At 45.2% G+C, this 19,332-nt stretch overlaps 1 protein-coding gene across 1 annotated transcript in view; it reads left to right on the top strand.

Annotated features, from left to right (window-relative positions):
* LOC139558002 (low-density lipoprotein receptor-related protein 1-like) overlaps positions 1 to 19,332 on the top strand; it is a 220,463-nt gene that overhangs the window by 93,408 nt on the left and 107,723 nt on the right. Inside the window, exons 4-8 of the mRNA XM_071373369.1 lie at positions 7,459 to 7,578; positions 7,733 to 7,861; positions 8,588 to 8,694; positions 9,590 to 9,743; positions 18,721 to 18,883. Of these exons, the coding sequence (XP_071229470.1) occupies positions 7,459 to 7,578; positions 7,733 to 7,861; positions 8,588 to 8,694; positions 9,590 to 9,743; positions 18,721 to 18,883 (673 nt within the window). The remainder of the gene's footprint in view (positions 1 to 7,458; positions 7,579 to 7,732; positions 7,862 to 8,587; positions 8,695 to 9,589; positions 9,744 to 18,720; positions 18,884 to 19,332) is intronic.

Here is a 19,332-nt window from a genome sequence, read left to right on the forward strand (position 1 = left end):
ACAAATATTCTCAACTGTTTGAATAAAAATAGAGTTTAAGTTACCTGTGATGAATGTTGAAAACAAAAACTGTCATTTCTATATGCAGGAAATCCTATTTTAATAATGGGCATGGTAAGAATTGACGACCAAAGTGCGAGTCATAATTCCCATGACACCTTCTAGCAAAATCTGAAAAGCGGTTCCTTCATTTATTCCATAGGATATTTTTAGATTCACTTAAAATAAGGTCTGTGTTTTGTGTAGGCTTACACCACCTTGCCAATTTTATAACTGTGTAGATATCCATAGGACAAGGTAACTCTGATCAATATTGGCTAAATATAAGCGAAGATCATTTTTTTTTGTAGAGTGGATTTATGAAAATATGTTGACAAACGTTACCTTATCCTAGTGAGATTTACACAGGTATCAAAACGTCGAGGCGGTTTAAGCCTGCACGAAACACAGACCTTATTTGAAGTAGATCAAGACATTCTCTATGGAAGACATGAACGGTAAAATAACGAAGGAACCCCTTTCAAATTCAGCCGCAAGTAAGTTATTACAGGAATTATAACGCGTCGACTATTTCTCTCTAAACCATATACCTTTGACTAATCCGGAAACTATCACCTCGAAAACAAAACGTTTATTCCGTTCCGTATTTTATCTAACGGGTGGCATCCATGAGTCTAAATATTCCTGTTACATTGCACAACCTTCAATGCTGTCATAATTACGTAAAATTCTGGCAAATTAGTTCGCAAAGAGCCAGGCTGCCCAAACTGTTGCATATACCCTGACTCTGCGTGCAGTGAACGCAAGAGAAATGACACAATTTCACCTGGTTAATATTGCCTGCTAACCTGGAGGTTTGCCTGCTAAATATGCAGGTTTAAAAATATATACTTGTGTATTGATTTTAAGAAAGGCATTGATGTTTATGGTTAAGTACATATTGGAGCGATGACAGTCATTGATTGATTGTTTTTTATAAGATAAGTTTAATGCTAGCTAGCAATTTACCTTAGCTTACTGCATTCGCGGCACAGGCAGGCTCCTCGTGGAGTGCAATGTAATCAGTGTTAGAGCATTGGACTAGTTAACTGTGAGGTTGCAAGATTGGATCCCCCGAGCTGACAAGGTTAAAAATCTGTCGTTCTGCAGAACGTTCCTAGGCCGTCATTGAAAATAAGAATGTGTTCTTAACTGACTTGCCTAGTTAAATAAAGATTAAATAAAGGTGTAAAAAAAAAAGAATCGGCAAATCGGCGCTCAAAAATACCGATTTCCGATTGTATTGAAAACTTGAAATCGGCCCCGATTAATCGGTCGACCTCTAGTTTTGACTGACAGCCGTTCTGAACTTGAGCACTGCACGTGACCAGAAGTTGCCCCCATCCCTCCCGTTAATTGGGCAACTTTTGCAATTTTTTTGTCGACTGACTGAGGGAAATGCTGTATGTGTATATACTCCACATTTTCCAGGAGTATTCTTATCGTGTTACTGAATGTAGAGTATCCGGGGTATTTTCAGATTTCGTTATCAACAAATGTGGCAAAGTACAGTAAATGTAAAATGCACATAAAATCAACAGTGTAATGTTTGGATTCAGTCTTGTAGGTGAACTGTTGTGTCCTCAACTTTGGTCTGATGATTTCCCCATAATCTCCAAACTGATCCCTTTCAAATGCTACCATGCTTATGCATATGCTTTTCATATTTCTTCTGAAAGAAGCATTTCAATTTGGCCCTATCCATATAGGCCCATTCTTACGAGGGTAAAGCTGATGTAGACTGTGTGCCGGGTGTGGCGTATCCTTCCCACTATTGAACACTATCCCACTATCTATGCTGCTAAAATTTATTATGCTTATTACCTTCCTAATATTCCTAATGATTTGTACACTCAGTGTAGCCTTTTCATTTGCCACTGAAAAATAGCTGTTTGACGAATATTTGAGTCCCTGTTTTTGTTGAGGAAAGGAACACTGGAGCAGACAGAGACAGAGAGAGGAGAGGTGAGGGTTAGGAATGTCTCGACCCAGGGCCTGGCCTTGATAAAAGGAGAGGTAGACATGTAAGCTTCCTCACTGGTAAGTGACAAATGCCCAGTGACTGACTGGATCCAAGTTAATCTGATAGTGTCGTCTCTATCTTTCACTTGGCCAGCCAGTCAGCCAGTCATCCAGTCAGTCAGTCAGCTAGCCAGTCATCCAGTCAGTCAGTCCTATAGTCAGCCAGTCAGTATTCAGTATTCAGTAGATACTGTAGATTGATGTAACTAGGAATAATCTGGTGTTGGGAAAGACTCTTAGAAGTCATGAAGGTTGTGAAGTAGAATGGAGGGGATACTGAGTTTTTAATCCTTGTCCTGTCCCTGTTTGTCCTTATCATCCCTTTCAACCCCATTACCCCACCTAGTTCACCCCACCTAGTTCACCCCACCTAAATATTGATCAGAGAGGCCCTGGGACAGTCCTGTCTGTCTGTCGGTGAAGGAAAACAGCACACTTTTATACTTTTCCTCCTCTCTGCCTCCTTATCTGCTCTTGGATGGACTCCAAGAACACTCAGCATCACTCACCGTGTTTGTGTGTGTGTATGTGTGTATGTGTGTGTTTGTGTGTGTGTGACATGCTTGTTGAACACTCAAGGCAGCAGTGTGTCATGTGTTTTCTCAGGTAATTAACCCTGGTTAAATGGCTGAAAGAATACTACTGTTGAGAACAGTTGACTGGTGACTTTTTTCCCCTGTTGGTGCTTTGACTTTGTAACACTCCATGACCTGTGACAAAATATGTATATTGGCTGCAGTTTTCTGCAAATCGAAGTAATATAAGTAATTATATTTCAATGGTATTCTGCTCTCATCTCTCTGGCACTGTGGGGCACAACAAACATAAGATTCCATTCTGTAGTAATTATAATTCTATGGCCGCAACCACAGAATAGAATGGCGTCTGAAGTCAAAATGTGTCCTTATGCATATTCCCTTTCAGACTCATTCCCTTGAGTGTGTTGTGCTTTGAAACCCACAGTCAGAAAACTAGGTTTAGATTAGAGACGGGCTGAAATTGAAATTGGTGTTCTTCGGGCAATATCCACTTATTGCTGTGGTGATTGTGATGGTTGAAGCTAGAGGCTCAGGGCTAGAGAAAGGTGAGGTGGTAGGACCTGATGTAGGTTTGGAGGGGCAGCACCCTGGCTAGCGTTGGCACTGTGTGTCTCTATGTGTGTCTCAGTGAATGGGTTTGATGCAGGGCACACACACAGCGGGTTTCTTCCTCTCAGCGAGACCCCACAAAAGGGCCATTGTGGCCCGAGTGCCACAGGCTTTACATAATGAGGACCCTTCAGTGGTCCAACCTCCTCTCTGCTCTGCGCTCTCCTCTAGCCAGCCTCAACGGTCAGCATGTAATGGTCTCCTTTCAGCATGGCTGGACAGGGCTGTGGATTGTGGTGTGGACATCCCTTCACTCTGACTGATAATATTCCACTCCCTGTGTGATACTGTAGTGTCCTCCCATTATGATGTACTATTGAATGAGGTTGTACAGTCTGCTTTGGTGCAGTATGTTTAGTTATCTAGGAAATGGGACTTCACTGGACATGCCAGTAGGATTCCATGCTCTGCAAGCTTTGTGATGATGCTCAGACTGAGAGTTCATCTCACTTCCTTGTGTTGTGTCTGTGTGGTTATGTGTTTTTGGCAGCTCTTTGTTGGTGCGCTGCAGTCCTCTCTCAGACAGAAAGAAAGACAGACAGCATGCTGTATGGCCACTTCTCTCATACCTGCCTTTTGATCTGGTAGGTAGGAAACTGTTGGCAGGCAGCATGCTGAAGACTGCAGCGTGAGGAGACTGCAGTGTGAGGAGACTGCAGTGTGAGGAGACTGCAGCGTGAGGATACTGCAGTGTGAGGAGACTGCAGCATGAGGATACTGCAGCGTGAGGATACTGCAGTGTGAGGAGACTGCAGCGTGAGGAGACTGCAGCGTGAGGATACTGCAGTGTGAGGAGACTGCAGCGTGAGGATACTGCAGCGTGAGGAGACTGCAGCGTGAGGAGACTGCAGCGTGAGGAGACTGCAGCGTGAGGAGACTGCAGCGTGAGGAGACTGCAGCGTGAGGATACTGCAGTGTGAGGAGACTGCAGTGTGAGGAGACTGCAGTGTGAGGAGACTGCAGTGTGAGGAGACTGCAGTGTGAAGAGACTGCAGTGTGAAGAGACTGCAGTGTGAGGAGACTGCAGTGTGAAGAGACTGCAGTGTGAAGAGACTGCAGCGTGAGGAGACTGCAGCGTGAGGAGACTGCAGCGTGAGGATACTGCAGTGTGAGGAGACTGCAGTGTGAGGAGACTGCAGTGTGAGGAGACTGCAGTGTGAAGAGACTGCAGTGTGAAGAGACTGCAGCTTGAGGAGACTGCAACACGTGTTGTTGCCTTGTTTCATATTAGCCTCTACTGTATGAGCGATTAGTCTGAGATTACAGTGGAAATCTCTAACTTGCTCTAGTCTAAATGATCCTAGCCTCAACTGTGCCAAAGTCTGTTACCACACTGTGTCCTGGTCTAGATATGGTGGGAGTCAGTGTTTATAAACAGTCATTCCAAAAGTGCAGGCCAAGGTCCCTAATCACTTTCATATGCAGAGCGGGGGCTAGGGCTAGGAGGATGTCCCTCACTCCCGGCCAAAAGACATTGTGTCAGTGGAGACCATCGATGGGAAGATAGCTCTTGGATTAAGATAAGCATTTTCACAGCTGATCTGCAAACAAGCTATTAGTGTGTTGACTGGAGGAAGGAAGCTATTAGTGTGTTGACTGGAGGAAGGAAGCTATTAGTGTGTTGACTGGAGGAAGGAAGCTATTGCTTATGTTACAGGCTTTGGTTTTTTCCTTGATTTTGTTTTCTATTTTCTCTTCTTTGGTTCGGTGCTATCCCGTATCCTTGTGACGTCCATACCCTAAACCCTAACCTTGACCTCTACCCTAACCATAACCTAACCCTTACCGTAACCATTTTACATTTCAATTTCAATGAGGTATGGATGTCCCAAGGATCCCGGATAGCACAAACTGTTCTGTTTGGATTGGAATCATCCTCGTTGTTCAGGATGTGTTGCACCTGTTGTATTCGTTAGTCAGAAGGTGTTTCACCAATGATGTACAGTATATAACCCGGAAGCTTATAAGAAATCCCGCTATGCCCTCCGACGAACCATCAAACAGGCAAAGCGTCAATACAAGACTAAGATCGAATCTCGTATACACCGGCTCCGACGCTCGTCGGATGTGGCAGGGCTCGCAAACTATTACTGACTACAAAGGGAAGCACAGTCGCGAGCTGCCCAGTGACACGAGCCTACCAGACGAGCTAAATAACTTCTATGCTCGCTTCGAGGCAAGTAACACTGAAACATGCATGAGAGCAACAGCTGTTCCGGACGACTGTGTGATCACGCTCTCCGCAGCCGATGTTAGTAAGACCTTTAAACAGGTCAACATTCACAAGGCCACAGGGCCAGACGGATTACCAGGACATGTAATGCGAGGACGTGCTGACCAACTGGCAAGTGTCTTCACTGACATTTTCAACCTCTCCCTGTCTGAGTCTATAATACCAACATGTGTCAAGCAGACCACCATAATCCCTGTGCCCAAGAACACTAAGGTAACCTGCTCATAGCACTCACGTATGTAGCCATGAAATGCTTTGAAAGGTTGGTCATGGCTCACATCAACACCATTATCCCAGAAACCCTAGACCCACTCCAATTTGCATACCAACAGATCCACAGATGATGCAATCTCTATTGTACTCTACACTGCCCTTTCACACCTGAACAAAAGGAACAGCTATGTGAGAATGCTATTAATTGACTACAGCTCAGCGTTCAACACCATAGTGCCCTCAAAGCTCATCACTAAGCTATGGACTCTGGGACTAAATACCTCCCTCTGCAACTGGATCCTGGAATTCCTGACGGGCCGACCCCAGGTGGTAAGGGTAGGTAACAACACATCCGCCACGCTGATCCTCAACACGGGGGCCCCTCAGGGGTGCGTGCTCAGTCCCCTCCTGTACTCCCTGTTCACTCATGACTGCACAGCCAGGCACGACTCCAACACCATCATTAAGTTTGCCGATGACACAACAGTGGTAGGCCTGATCACGACAACAACGATGAGACAGCCTATAGGGAGGAGGTCAGAGACCTGGCCGGGTGGTGCAAGGACCACTACCTCTCCCTCAACGTGATCAAGACAAAGGAGATTATTCTCATCGACAGGGCTTTAGTGGAGCAGGTTGAGAGCTTCAGAGTCTTTGGCGTCCACATCACCAACAAACTAACATGGTCCAAGCACACCAAAACAGTCGTGAAGAAGGCATGACAAAACCTATTCCCCCTCAGGAGACTGAAAAGATTTGGCATGGGTCCTCAGATCCTCAAAAGGTTTTACAGCTGCACCATTGAGAGCATCCTGACGGGTTGCATCACTCCCTGGTATGGCAACTACAGTGGTTAGTGCGTACAGCCCAGGACATCACCGGGGCCAAGCTTCCTGCCATCCATTAACTTAATACCAGATGGTGTCAGAGGAAGACCCTAAAAATTGTCAAAGACTCCAGCCACCCTAGTCATAGACTGTTCTCTCTGCTATCGCACGGCAAGCGGTACCGTAGCGCCAAGTCTAGGTCCAAGAGGCTTCTAAACAGCTTCTACCCCCAAGCCATAAGACTCCTGAACAGCTAATCAAATGGCTACCCAGACTATTTGCATTGCCCCCCCCTCCCCCCCTCTTCTACACTGCTGCTACTCTCTGTTATTATCTATGCTTAGTCACTTTATCCCTACCAGCATGTACATATTACCACAATTACCTTGACTAACCTGTACCCCGCAACATTGACTCTGTACCGGTACCCCCTGTATTTAGCCTCGTTATTGTTATGTTATGTTATTGTTATGTTATTACTGCTGCTCTTTAATTATTTGTTATTCTTATCTCTTACTTAAAAAAAAAAAATGGGGGGGGGGGTATTTTCTTAAAACTGCATTGTTGGTTAAGGGCTTGTAAGTAAGCATTTCACTGTAATGTTGTATTCGGTGCATGTGACAAATAACATTTGATTTGATTTGATATAAACCCTTGATTGCTGATTGCTATGTATTGGCCATTGAGAGGCTTTGAAGCCCTTGGTCGGCCATATTGGTACTCCCCAGTAGGAGCAGTCCTCCATAGGAATGAATGGAATTCTACAGTATCTCAATTAAATGTTTCAAGGACATTTATTTGAATATTGTTTTGTTGTAGTGGAGACAGTAACATTAGTCATCTCTAAAATGTTTTTTGTTAAATTATATATAGATTTTTTATGTTGTTTTTATGCATGTGTGTGAACCATGCCGTTTGCGACCAACCATGTTTCCTTGCATGTCTTTCATGTGATTGTGATGTCTCTCTGTGGTAGAGCTTGGACCAGACTGTGCCACCCATGGCTGCGAGGGCAACTGCTCTGTAACACACCAAGGGCCCAAGTGTTACTGCAAAATTGGCTATGAAGTCAGCCAGGATGGAAAGACATGCAAAGGTAAGACTCCTGAGTCCTGGACATGTGCATCAAGTTACAGTAAACATGACAACAGTCCCATGTCTGACCAGTGACTGACTGACTGACTGACGGACGGACGGACGGACGGACGGACTCACTATACTGACTGACATTGCCCTGCCGGAATCCTCAGATTTCAACGAGTGCAGTGTGTACGGGACATGCAGTCAGTCGTGCTCCAACAACGAGGGCTCCTACACCTGCAGCTGTGTGGAGGGCTACCTACTGCAGCCAGACAACCGCTCCTGCAAGGCCAAGAACGGTGAGACACACACACACACACACACACACACACACACACACACACACACACACACACACACACACACACACACACACACACACACACACACACACACACACACACACACACACACAAACAAACATCAACATACTGTACAGACGTGTAGTCTACACTTGTCATAGACTAAAGCTAGACCAAGTCATATCTGTGTTTCAGTTGATTTGTTTTGTTTTGGTCCTGTCATGCTGTGTTATTATTGGAGGAATGACATTTGTACGGCGTGACACTCTAATGCTGTTATAATTGAATTTACAAGGAAGACATGTCAGAGCTATGTGACCTTTCTTCCCCTCTCCTTTCATCCCTCTCCTCTCACCATCATCCTCTCCTTTTATCCCTCTCCTCTCACCATCATCCCTCTCCTTTTATCCCTCTCCTCTCACCATCATCCCTCTCCTTTTATCCCTCTCCTCTCACCATCATCCCTCTCCTTTTATCCCTCTCCTCTCACCATCATCCCTCTCCTTTAATCACTCTCCTCTCACCATCATCCCTCTCCTTTTATCCCTCTCCTCTCACCATCATCCCTCTCCTCTCACCATCATCCCTCTCCTTTTATCCCTCTCCTCTCACCATCTTCCCTCTCGACCTCTCCTTCTTTTCCCTCCCTCCCTCCCTCCCTCCCTCCCTCCCTCCCTCCCTCCCTCCCTCCCTCCCTCTCTCTTCCTCTCCTCCATCTTTCAGATCCTGTGGAACAGCTGCCGGTGCTGCTGATCGCTAACCTCAATGACATCCGCTGTACGTCTCTGAGTGGCATGCCCACCCGCCTCCCGGCCATCAGCACCAAGAAGGTTAGAGCTCTTTTTGATTTCCTTATTATACTCACCGACACTCCAACACACACACACACACACACACACACACACACACACACACACACACACACACACACACACACACACACACACACACACACACACACACACACACACACACACACACACACACACACACACACACACACACACACACACACACACATGGGGACACACACACGGGGACACACACAGGGACACACACGGGGACACACACACACAAAACACACACATGCATATTGACGCCACACACACACATTCATGCACATTCCTTCACACTCTTCACATACACTGCTGCTACTCTCTGTTTATTATCTATGCATAGTCACTTTATCCCTACCTACATGTACATATTACCTCAAATTACCTTGACTAACCTGTACCCCGCAACGTTGACTCGGTACCGGTACCCCCTGTATTTAGCCTCATTATTGTTATGTTATTGTGTTACTATTTTTCCTTTAGTTTATTCAGCACATATTTTTTTTCTTTTTCAAAGCTCTGCATTGTTGGTTAAGGGCTTGTAAGTAAGCATTTCACTGTAAGGTGAAAAATACCTGTTTTATTTTCCGCATGTGACAAATACAATTGGATTTGATTTTAACAAAATGTCATCTAACTATCCACTCACCACCCTAACCCTAACCCTGTCCCTGTCCCTGTCCCTGTCCCTGTCCCTGTCCCTGTCCCTGTCCCTGTCCTTAACCCCTACACCTGGACCAGGTTGGAAATAAGTGTTTTATAATGCTGATGTCTTATCCTCTGGGATTTGTACTTTTTAACTGTACATTGAAACTATTATGAAGCGTTTTTGGGTCTTTGAAAAGCGCTATATAAAACCCAAGCTATTATTATTATTGTTGAAAAACAGACCACTGCCATGGACTTCAACTACGCCCAGGAGACAGTGTGTTGGATCGACGTGGGCGACTCGTCCGCCAACACCCACCTGAAGTGTGCCTCCATCCCTGAGCTGAAGACTGTCAACAACATCAGGATAATTAACATCTCACTCAGCCTGCACCGTGAGTAGAGAACACACACATACACACACACACACACACACACACACACACACACACACACACACACACACACACACACACACACACACACACACACACACACACACACACACACACACACACACACACACACACACACACACACACACACACACACACACACACACACACACACCCACAGCCTTCAACGTGAGTAGAGAACACACACACAGCTTGCACCGAGTAGAGAACACAAACACACACACACGCATCAATGCACCCTGAGTAGAGGAGCCTACCTACCGCTCCTACTGGAAGAACACACACACACACACACACACACACACACACACACACACGCATCCTGCACCCTGAGTAGAGGAGCCTACCTACCGCTCCTACTGGAAGAACACACACACACACACACACACACACACACACACACACACACACACACACACGCATCCTGCACCCTGAGTAGAGGAGCCTACCTACCGCTCCTACTGGAATAACACACACATATGCACACATAAACACACACACACTATAGACGTGATGCAATACCACTCGGCGGCACCCGACTCCGAAACCTGCATTACAGTGCAGAGCAGAATGATGAGTGCAGCAATATTCTGATAAAGGTTCCTGCTCAAGAACAGTGCTGCCCTGACATGGTGCTAAATTACTCTACACCCCCATCTGCTATTGGCTCTCTGGATTCTATTTTAGAATTATTATCTCAGAATGTCAAATCTGAATTTGTCCTTTTGGGTGACCTGAACCTAGACTAGTAGACACATACACTGTGCCCTGGATGGGAAGCAGCATTGTATATATGTATTCAGAGGCGTTTGACACTGTGGACCATACTCTTGGTGCAGAGATTGAAGTGTGTTGGGATTACTGGTGTTGGGATTACTGGTCATGCTCTGGAGTGGTTTGTGAACTAGCTATAGAACCCAGTGTGTTAAGGCAGATGGTTGAATGTCGGACACCGTAGAGTTGTGCTCGGGTGTCCCCTGTGGTTTATTATTATCTATATCAACAACATTGGGAGCCATATTGAGACAGCTGACGTACATTTTTATGCGGATGACACTGTTCTCTAAGTGGCAGCAGTTTGACTTTGGCTTTTGAAAAATCTCAAACAACTTTTAACATTATTCAACAGAATCTGTACGATTTGAAGATTGTTCTGAATTCCTCTAAAACAAAATTAATGGTATTTTCCAATACTAAACACTCTGAAAACTACGTAATTACTATGTTGGAAGGACATTCTATAGAGCAATTCAAAATGTACAAATATCTGGGAGTTTGGGTGGAGAGAACCTTGTCAAGAAACTCAAGCTACGTATTGGGTTTAATTACCGGCACAAAGCTTGTTTTTCCTTTGCCGCCAGAAAGGAGTTGATTAGTTGTACTTTTCTCTCTGTGTTGGACTATGGTGATACTATTGACTGTATGTGCCTCAATCGCTACACTGAAGGCTCTTGACTCTGTGTATCATGCAGCCCTTCGTCTTGACACCAATCAGAGAAGTCTAACTCACCATTGTGATCTCTACAGTGCTGTCAGGTGGACATCACTAGCAACACGCAGGCTCAAACACTGGTACATTCTTATTCATAAGGCCATTTCAGGAAAAATGACATCTTATCTATCCTCTCTTCTAGCTCGAAATGAAAACACATTCAAACTCAGATCTCAATCTTGTTATATTCTAAGAGTCCCGAAAATGTAAACCGAGCAATGGAAAAAGGTCCTTGGATTGCTCAGTCCCCTGGTCTTGGAATCCCCTCCAAGCCAACCTACAACTACAGAACCTGGTGTCCCTGGAGGAGGTCAAAGGACAAATAGATGAACAGGTTGTTGAGACATGTAGTTGTTTCTAGTTGTCACTAGTTTGCATTGCCTTATGTAAGGAAGAATGTTGTTTTACTTCACACACACCACACATGCCTGCACGCACACACAGACACACAGACACACAGACACAGACACACACACACACACACACACACACACACACACACACACACACACACACACACACACACACACACACACACACACACACACACACACACACACACACACACACACATCCACTGTTTGTCTGCTGTTGTATTTGAGCTGTTGCCTGTGTCTTCTGTCTGTGTTGGCCATTTGTCTTACGTTGTTTGTTTTTTAATCCCCCGTCCCCACAGGAGGACTTTTTCCTCTTGCCAGGCCCTCATTGTAAATAAGAATTTGTTCTAAATTGTCTAGCCTGGTAAAATAAGAGCGGGGTAGGCCATTTATTTTGAATCTTTGTAGACCACAGGAATGGGGACACGTCAGACCCAGATGTCTCTGCCCTAGCCTGGTCTCACATCTGTCTGTGCTATCGTGCTGTCGTGTCTTTGCTATCATTAAATTGAAGACTTATAGTTTTTATCAAAGATTCTCTGTAATTAGTTATTACGCGATCAACTAAATAATAACGTAACTAATTAACTATGAATTTGGGAGCACCAGGGAAAGTAGTCAGATTACAAAGTTATAATTTCCCAATATAACCTTTCAGATATTTTCATATCTGATCAATAGTCTTCTGATTAATGATTTATTTATTTTACCTCACGTTAGTCTCATTCCAAACATCGTAAATTGTTGGTTATCTGCACGAACCCAGTCTTCACTATGAGTCATCCATACATCAATTGTCTTAAATTTATTTATTACTAACTAAGTAATTCACAGAAATGCATAAACAAACAAACAAACTTAAAATGATTACATGAAATGATGGGAGAAATGCGAATCATTGAACGCGAAGAAAGACAACCGCCGAATTGTGGGCTGAACCGGCATGGCGGCTTGTTAGACAAAGGGAAAATTGGGTTCGACTAAGAAGTCACTACAGAGTCCATAATTATAACAATTGACATGCTAATCCTTTACACATGAACGCTCACTCATTCGGGAACAATTGCAATCAATATATATATATTTACGCTCAGTGTGTCGTCCTGATCGCTGGAGAAAAGTTAGTTTCTGTTGGAGATTCGTCTGTCTCTGTCTTGGTTATTGTGGATAGTTCAGAGTGACATTCGTTATAGAATGGATGTTTCGGCGGTTGTCTTTCTTCGCGTTCAATGATACCGAATTCCTAGCTGCAGACTAGTAGTCAATATCAAAGACTTGTTCTTATTCGTCTAAGAGTTTAACCACGTGGTATGGTTAAAGATTCAGCAATGGTACTTAACCTTCGTTCTCCTCCTATGGAGAAAAAACATGGTCTGTTGATAATTTCTCAGAGTTGGGTTTTTATTCGGATAGCAGAGAGGGGCTGTCCCAGGATGTCTGACCCAACTGGCTCAGGGTCGGGTCCTCGGATTTAGTTCAAATCAAAAGGGATTTGTATTTTTCTTCATTAAACAGTCCAAAATCATATTACACAATTATACAAACAGTATCATACTCACTCATTCATTTTATACAACACTCAGATGTAAACCTCATATCTGAGGTTATTATATAAACAGCAGTATGGTAATGTAGCCACACAGTCTCCCATGAGTTTCCCACATTGTGACCAACGGACCGGTTAATAGCTGGAATCTTCACCGATCTTTAATACTTTTTCAGGAACATGAAATCTGTTCGTACCTCAAGTTCTGTGAGGTGGAAGAAAACTTCCTTTGTCCTGAAAGTTTACCCTCTCTCTAATGCTGTTTGGCCATGAGGAGATTCTCAGGAATTTACGACGTCTCTCTGTGACCACAGCATGGGTTGAAAGAGGAAAGGGGGAGGCAGGGAGTGGCAGGGAGAGGGGAATGGGCTTTATGTACCTAAACAGGCAACGTCATGACAGTGCCATTGGTGTGACAATGACCTTAGGAGTTGGCAAGACAGCACAAACAGATCTGGGAACAGGCTATCTCTGTGCCACTGTGGAATAGCCCTGTAGCAGCATGGTTTAACATTGTTCAGTCATCCAACCTGGGGTTTGTCTTTGGAAGTGGCCAAACCTACCGTGGGACTCACTACAAATGTCATTTTAAGTCACAGAGCCCTGGGACAGGCTATAATTAAGCAATAAGGCCTGAGTGGGTGTGGTATATGGCCAATATCCCACAGCTAAGGGCTGCTCTTAGGCACGACATAACATAGAGTATACCATGGCTGTCAGCCAATCAGCATTCAGGGCTTGAACCACCCAGTTTATTACAGGATTTATAAGTTGGGTGGTTCAAGCCCTGAATGCAGCCGTGGTATCAGACCGTATACCACGGGTATGACAAAACATTTATTTTTACTGCTCTAATTACGTTGGTAAGCATTTTATAATAACAATAAGGCACCTCGGGGGTTTGTGGTATATGGCCAATATACCATGGCTAAGGGATGTGTCCAAGGACTACGTGATGTGTTGTGCCTAAGAACGGCCCTTAGCCATGGTATATTGGCCATATACCACACCCCCTTATTGCTTAAATAACTGCTGGAGTCACTAGCTGGGAACGGCTAACTACAGGAGGGTGGGATGGGACAGGCTAACTACAGGAGGGTGGGATGGGACAGGCTACCTACAGGAGGGTAGGATGGGACAGGCTACCTACAGGGGGGTGGGATGGGACAGGCTACCTATAGGTGGTTGGGATGGGACAGGCTACCTACAGGAGGGTGGGATGGGACAGGCTAACTATGGGTGGTTGGGATGGGACAGGCTACCTACAGGAGGGTGGGATGGGACAGGCTAACTATAGGGGGGTGGGATGGGACAGGCTAACTATGGGTGGTTGGGATGGGACAGGCTAACTACAGGAGGGTGGGATGGGACAGGCTAACTATATGTGGGTGGGATGGGACAGGCTAACTATAGGGGGGTGGGATGGAACAGGCTAACTATATGTGGGTGGGATGGGACAGGCTACCTACAGGGGGTGGGATGGGACAGGCTAACTATAGGGGGGTGGGATGGGACAGGCTAACTATAGGGGGGTGGGATGGGACAGGCTACCTATATGTGGGTGGGATAGGACAGGCTGACTATAGGGGAGTGGGATGGGACAGGCTACCTATATGTGGGTGGGATGGGACAGGCGAACTATATGTGGGTGGGATGGGACAGGCTAACTATAGGGGGGTGGGATGGGACAGGCTAACTACAGGGGGTGAGATGGGACAGGCTACCTATATGTGGTTGGGATGGGACAGGCTACTACAGGAGGGTGGGAGGGGACAGGCTGCTACAGGGGGGGTGGGATGGGACAGGCTGACTACAAGGTGGTATGGGACAGGCTACCTACAAGTGGGTGGGATGGGACAGGCAAACTATAGGGGGTGGGATGGGACCGGCTGGCTACAAGTGGGTGGGATGGGACAGGCAAACTACAGGGGGTGGGATGGGACAGGCTGACTACAAGGTGGTATGGGACAGGCTACTACAGGGATAGTATGAGACAGGCTAACTACAAGTGGGTGGGATGGGACAGGCAAACTACAAGGGGGGTGGGATGGGACAGGCAAACTATAGAGGGGTAGGATGGGACAGGCTTGGTCTCTCTGTGGAACTGCCCCTCCACCCTCCCTACCCAACCGCCTTCTCACAGATAGACTCTCATTGTCAGAGACTAGCCCTTGCTCGGGTAGTCAGCTGGAAGAAACCAAGAGGGACGAACCACAGCCTCCAAAATAACACCATTAGCATTTCATTCAAACCCAGCTATTTTTCCTCGTTCTGCTGTCAATCTTCTCAGCCAGTCAGCCAGGCAGTGAGTCAGTCAGCCAGGCAGCCAGTCAGTCGGCTAGCTATTCAGCCAGTGAGTCAGGCAGTCAGTCAGTGCTCAGACAGAACAAGTGTGTGTTGTCTGTCTTTCCCATGGACAAGTGTTATCCTTTCTACACTACCATACCGATTCCAACTGTATTTTGCTGGGCTGTCTCTGATTAACCTTGTCATTTTAAGCACGGTTCCAGCAACTATGGCAGATACATAACCAGTACAGCCTGGCTTAGCTTGGCTCGGCTTGGCTCAACTCAGTTGTGTGAAAAGGGTATATGAATGAGGCAGGGTTGTTAGTCAGGGTTGGGTCATGTCAGGTCACCAAGCAGGCTGTGGGTTGGTGGAGAGGGTTAATCTCTTTCTCTCCCACTGGGTGAGCTGGACTAATGGGCTGTGTTTGGATCAGTTCAGCTCTGATATTTTTTTCTGTCTGTCTCGCTCTCTCTCTCCTTCTCTCCCTCTCCTCTCCCCTCCCCTCTTTCTCTTAAAGTATGTCACTCCATTCAAGTGGTGGACAACCCTCTAGACTAGCCAGCGTAACACCATGACAGGAACTCCTAAATTACAATGCTGCTCTTGTTTAGTCTCCTCTCTCTCTAACTCTCTCTCTCTTTCTAATTCTCTCTCACTCTCTCTCTCTGTCTCTCTCTAACTCTCTCTCTCTCTGTCTGTCTATCAATTCAATTCAGTGCAAGGGGCTTTATTGGCATGGGAAACATATGTTAACATTGCCAAAGCAAGTGAAGAAGATAATATACAAAGTGAAATAAACAATAACAATTCACAGTAAACATTACACTCACTGAAGTTCCAAAAGAACAGACATTACAAATGTCATATTATGTATATATACAGTGTTGTAACGAGGTACAAATGGTTAAAGTGCAAAAGGGAAAATAAATAAGCATAAATATGGGTTGTATTTACAATGGTGTTTGTTCTTCACTGGTTGACCTTTTCTTGTGGCAACAGGTCACAAATATTGCTGCTGTGATGGCACACTGTAGTGTAGATATGGGAGTTTATCAAAATTGGGTTTGTTTTCAAATTCTTTGTGAATCTGTGTAATCTGAGGGAAATATGTGTCTCTAATATGGTCATACATTAGGCAGGAGGCTAGGAAGTGTAGCTCAGTTTCCACCTAATTTTGTGGGCAGTGTGCACATAGCCTGTCTTCTCTTGAGAGCCAGGTCAGCCTATGGCGGCCTTTCTCAATAGCAAGGCTATGCTCACTGAGTCTGTACATAGTCAAAGCTTTCCTTAAATTTGGGTCAGTCACAGTGGTCAGGTATTCTGCCACTGTGTACTCTCTGTTTAGGGCCAAATAGCATTTTAGTTTGCTCTGTTTTTTTGTTAATTCTTTCCAATGTGTCAAGTAATTATCTTTTGGTTTTCTCATGATTTGGTTGGGTCTAATTGTGTTGCTAATTGTGTTGCCGTCTCTCTCGAATTCTCTTGCTCTCCTCTCAATTCCATTCAATTTAAGGGCTTTATTGGAATGGGAAACATATGTTAACATTGCCAAAGCAAGTGAAGTAGATAATAATTAACAGTAAACATTATACTCACAAAAGTTCCAAAATAATAAAAACATCTCTCTGTCTATCTCACCCACAGTGCCTTGCGAAAGTATTATGTTGCCTTACAGCATGGAATTCAAAAATATTTTGGTGGGGGTTGTATCATTTGATTTACACAACATGCCTACCACTTTGAAGATGCAACATATTTTTTATTGTGAAACAAACAATAAAAAATACAACAAAACAGAAAACTTGAGCGTGCATAACTATTCACCCCCCCAAAGGCAATACTTTGTAGAGCCACCTTTTGCAGCAATTACAGCTGCAAGTCTCTTGAGATATGTCTCTGTAAGCTTGGCACATCTAGCCACTGGGATTTTTGCCCATTCCTCAAGGCAAAACTGCTCCAGCTCCTTCAAGTTGGATGGGTTCCGCTGGTGTACAGCAATCTTTAAGTCGTACCACAGATTCTCAATTGGATTGACATTTCCAAGACATTTAAATGTTTCCCCTTAAACCACTTGAGTGTTGCTTTAGCAGTGTGCTTAGGGTCATTGTTCTGCTGGAAGGTGAACCTCCGTCCCAGGCTCAAATCTCTGGAAGACTGAAACAGGTTTCCCTCAAGAATTTTCCTGTATTTAGCGCCATCCATGATTCCTTCAATTCTGACCAGTTTCCCAGTCCCTGCCGTTGAAAAACATCCCCACAGCATGATGCTGCCACCACCATTCTTCGCTGTGGTGATGCTGTTCTTGGGGTGATGAGTGGTGTTGGGTTTGTGCCAGACATAGCATTTTCCTTGATAGCCAAAAAGCTACATTTTAGTCTCATCTGACCAGAGCACCTTCTTCCATATGTTTTGGGAGTCCCCCACATGCCTTTTGGCAAACACAAAATGTGTTTGCTTTTTTTTTTCTTTAAGTTATGGCTTTTTTCTGGCCACTCTTCCGTAAAGCCCAGCTCTGTGGAGTGTATGGCTTAAAGTGGTCCTATAGACAGATACTCCAATCTCCGCTGTGGAGCTTTGCAGCTCATCTTTGGTCTCTTTGTTGCCTCTCTGATTAATGCCCTCCTTGCCTGGTCCGTGAGTTTTGGTGGGCGGCCCTCTCTTGGCAGGTTTGTTGTGGTGCCATATTCTTTCCATTTTTTAATAATGGATTTAATGGTGCTCCTTGGGATGTTCAAAGTTTCTTATATTTTTTTATAACCCAACCCTGATCTGCACTTCTCCAGAACTTTGTCCCTGACCTGTTTGGATAGCTCCTTGGTCTTCATGGTGTCACTTGCTTGGTGGTGCCACTTGCTTTGTGGTGTTGCAGACTCTGGGGCCTTTCAGAACAGGTGTATATATACTGAGATCATGTGACACTTAGATTGCACACAGGTGGACTTTATGTAATTAATTATGTGACTTCTGAAGGTAATTGGTTGCACCAGATCTTATTTAGGGGCTTCATAGCAAAGGGGGTGCATACATATGCACACACCACTTTTCAGTTTTTTATTTTTTATCAATTTTTGAAACAAGTATTTTTTTAAATTTCACTTCATCAATGTTGAATATTTTGTGCATGTCCTTTACATGAAATCCAAATAAAAATCAATTTAAATTACAGGTTGTAATGCAACATAATAGAAAAAATGCCAAATGGGGTGAATGTCTTTTGCAAGGCACTGTAACCTCTTCACTTTATCCCACCAGATGTGGAGCAGATGGCTATTGACTGGCTGACAGGAAACTTCTACTTTCTGGACAACGTGGACGATCGTATATTTGTGTGCAATGTCGACGGCCAGACATGTGTCACTCTGCTGGATCAGGAGCTCTACAACCCTAAAGGCATCGCCCTGGACCCCCTCATGGGGTGAGCACTACCCCGATAACAACCCCAGAGACCCCTAAGAAGTGCCCTGAGATGCTTTCTTGTGTACTTCCCCTTGGTCGTTCTGGTCAGGTGACTGCCCACCCAGCTCTTAGAAAGTCAGGTGACTGCCCACCCAGCTCTTGGTCAGTCAGATGACTGCCCACCCAGCTCTTGGTCAGTCAGGTGACTGCCCACCCAGCTCTTAGTCAGTCAGATGACTGCCCACCCAGCTCTTGGTCAGTCAGGTGACTGCCCAACCAGCCCTTAGTCAGTCAGATGACTGCCCACCCAGCCCTTAGTCAGTCAGATGACTGCCCACCCAGCTCTTAGTCAGTCAGATGACTGCCCACCCAGCCCTTAGTCAGTCAGATGACTGCCCACCCAGCTCTTAGTCAGTCAGATGACTGCCCACCCAGCCCTTAGTCAGTCAGATGACTGCCCAACCAGCC

Source organism: Salvelinus alpinus, chromosome 28 (assembly GCF_045679555.1).
Source record: "Salvelinus alpinus chromosome 28, SLU_Salpinus.1, whole genome shotgun sequence".
In the NCBI taxonomy this organism is placed as follows: domain Eukaryota; kingdom Metazoa; phylum Chordata; class Actinopteri; order Salmoniformes; family Salmonidae; genus Salvelinus; species Salvelinus alpinus.